The following is a 2,891-nucleotide window of genomic DNA, read 5'->3' as shown; positions in this document are numbered from 1 at the left end:
GGACCATAACATATGATACCTGTACGGTTACACCTGTGTGATGATGTCATCTTGCGCTGTTCACGTGTCTGTCTGTGCGTGGGGCAACGCGTCATTATGTCAAACACTGTAGGGCGCTACAGGCATCAATGGACATATAACGAAATATGTAGAGAGGGGTCAGTATTTAGTCTCTAATGCCACGAAACAATTCATTGCAATACCTGGTAAAATTCAGAAAAATACCTCTTTTATAAAACAAATTAAAAACCCAACGTATCATAATTCACGTGACATTTAGTAATTCCTAAAGTATTCTAAAACGCAGGCTATACATGTAACACGAAAGTTATTATGAACCTGAAATCTGTGTACAGGTCAGATCACAAAGCCCGCCACAACACCGAGAACCTTACAGCAGCCTGCACAGCCATCACCAGCCACATCTACAGCGACATCAGCGACAACACCGCAGACTGCAGACAAACCCAGAAAGACAGCTCGCTCCATCACTGGCCAGTGTGGTGTGCCCCCTGGTGCCGCCCAGCAAGGCCATTGTCCCATGGGAACGGGAGTCAGTCGCCCACCGGCCACCATGGGTGCTCCTTCTGCCCAGGCCGGCTACAAGTTCACCTCGAAACATGCGCAAGCCACTAAAAAAACGTCCAGGGCGGCGTGGGATGCCCCATGCCCCGCCACAGAACTTGACCATCTCTGGACAGGAGCCACTGACCGCCACCATGCTGGCCAGTGCTCCCCCACAGGAGCAGAAGCAGATGCTGGGTGAGCGTCTGTTCCCGCTGATCCAGCGCATGTACCCCCACCTGGCGGGCAAGATCACTGGCATGTTGCTGGAGATCGACAACTCTGAGCTGCTGCAGTTTCTGGAGTCTCGGGAGTCGCTCAATGCCATGGTGGAGGAGGCCATCGCTGTGCTGCAGGCTGACCAGGCCAAGGAGGCCGCTTCTCCCAAGGACAAGTAGTTCTGCTGCAATCCCAAACTGTCGTTTGCCAATGAGACCGCCAACATTCCTCTGTGCGTGTGTGGGTTTACACCTGAGACGGTGGCGACTGTTACGTAACTAGTCACTACTTTGTTTTTAATCATATTTTTTTTTTCTGCTTTCGTGCAAGCTTCTTATTTGATATCTTTTCTGTTTTAGGAACTGAAAAAGGTTACAGCCAAGCCTATGCTCCAGCTTTTAACGCCATATTTACACCCCCGGTATAGGGGTGTGTATAGGTTTCACTCGATGTGTTTGTGTGTTTGTGGCGGTGTTTGTGTTCGCAAGTAGATCTCAAGAATGAACGGACCGATCGTCACCAAACTTGGTGAACAGGTTCTATACATTCCTGAGACGGTCCTTACAAAAATTGGGACCAGTCAAACATACGGTTAGGGAGTTATTGGTGGATTAAAATTATACAACGACTTATAGACGGACACCCCCGTTGGTCAAAGGGAAATAACCATTCTCACTGCCACCAACTGAGAAGGTTATTTCCCTTGACGGGGGTGTTTTTCCTATCAGAGGAATTTCTTGTTTATCTTCATTCTGGAACTTTCAAAAGCAGTAAGCAGTGTGTTGTGGATTCTTCTTCACAAAGGGGTCCTGATTTGGCCTATATGGTCAGCTGGACCCAAAACGCAACAAGAATCAAATTCTTCTTCACTTTTTTTATTCCTTTGTAACTTTCTTTTATTTTGTACATTTTACAATTTTCTTAAATATACTTTTGAAGGGTGTTCATTGTTCAGAAAACATCTGTCATCTTTGTGTTTTATTCCAAACTTATGACAAAGTTAAAATGTCAAGTCCCTTTCTCTGTTATTGCTCGATTTTAGTCAGAAACTAGCCCACTGGATGTCCTAGGCATGTTTGGCAGGATGAAATTGTTGAATTATTCACCCTGACAAAAATAGAAAAAGAAACAGAAAACTGCAAAAACTTATTTTAAAGAAAAAAAAGTAGCAATGTCCATATTTTTGTGTATTTTTTAGATTGTTTCTCATTTTTAGATTGATTCTCATTATTTTACATTTATCATAACATCACTTTTTTGTCCTTGGCATCTCTGCCCTGTTCATGTTATACCAGTAACTTGTGGGTGTTGGGTGAGTAACAAAAGCATGTATGTGTTTTTTTAATTGCTTTTTGTCTACAACTTATATTGATGCATTTTGCAGCTCAACTTTTGTGTGTGTAGCAGAGTTCTCATAGGCATTACTTTGATCATGGAAGACAAATCAGTGTGTAGATAATATTTCACTCGCATTGTCAACATTAGTTGGGGTTATTGTAGCAATAGTATTTCATCATGTTTTTCTGTTTTGTGTTATGGTAAATGAATTTGCTGCCCCCAAAAATCGGAAAAAAATGTCAAAATACTCTGATAATTTGTGTATGCTTTAAAGGCACAGTGCAGCTCACAGCCTTCGTTTTGCGTTTTTGTTGCAGCTGAGTGCATTTACAGTTCAAAAATCCTCCTATGGTAGTAAAACAAACCCAAAACTACCCAACGACGACATCTGTGAAGCTCGACAGTTTCTTGTTCATACGAGTGCGCGCATAAATTAACCTAGTCATTACGTGGTGTTTGGTCGGAGTTCGATTCAACTGAGTGAAACCGGCCTCGATTTTGTTTTACACAAACTCATGATGACGTCTGACATAGTTTGCCAGTGACGTGTGTTTTTGTGCATGATGTGGTGATCTACCTGATCTAAATTTAGATCCAAAAATAGGTCAAGACCAGCCGGGTCCGAGTACGAAATTAATTCGTAAAAAGATCGCAGTTCTTGACTCTTTGGGTGCAATCAATGTAACTTGGTAGTTCTTCTAACGGCTAGCTGCCTGAGGTATGACTAAAAGCCCCAGGGGCTCCGTGCACCTGGATTTGACAAGTTCAGT

At 43.2% G+C, this 2,891-nt stretch overlaps 1 protein-coding gene across 1 annotated transcript in view; it reads left to right on the top strand.

Annotated features, from left to right (window-relative positions):
- The window catches only part of LOC138954836 (polyadenylate-binding protein 1-like), a 20,266-nt gene extending 19,197 nt beyond the window's left edge, over nt 1–1,069 (top strand). The window contains exon 2 of the mRNA XM_070326598.1: nt 357–1,069. Within this exon, the coding sequence (XP_070182699.1) occupies nt 357–962 (606 nt within the window). The 3' untranslated portion in view covers nt 963–1,069. The remainder of the gene's footprint in view (nt 1–356) is intronic.
- Nucleotides 1,070–2,891: the final 1,822 nt, after the last annotated feature.

The sequence above is a fragment of the Littorina saxatilis genome, unplaced genomic scaffold (assembly GCF_037325665.1).
Source record: "Littorina saxatilis isolate snail1 unplaced genomic scaffold, US_GU_Lsax_2.0 scaffold_538, whole genome shotgun sequence".
In the NCBI taxonomy this organism is placed as follows: domain Eukaryota; kingdom Metazoa; phylum Mollusca; class Gastropoda; order Littorinimorpha; family Littorinidae; genus Littorina; species Littorina saxatilis.
The sequence above is the reverse complement of the archived record's forward strand: the minus strand, read 5'-3'. Positions and strand labels throughout refer to the sequence as shown.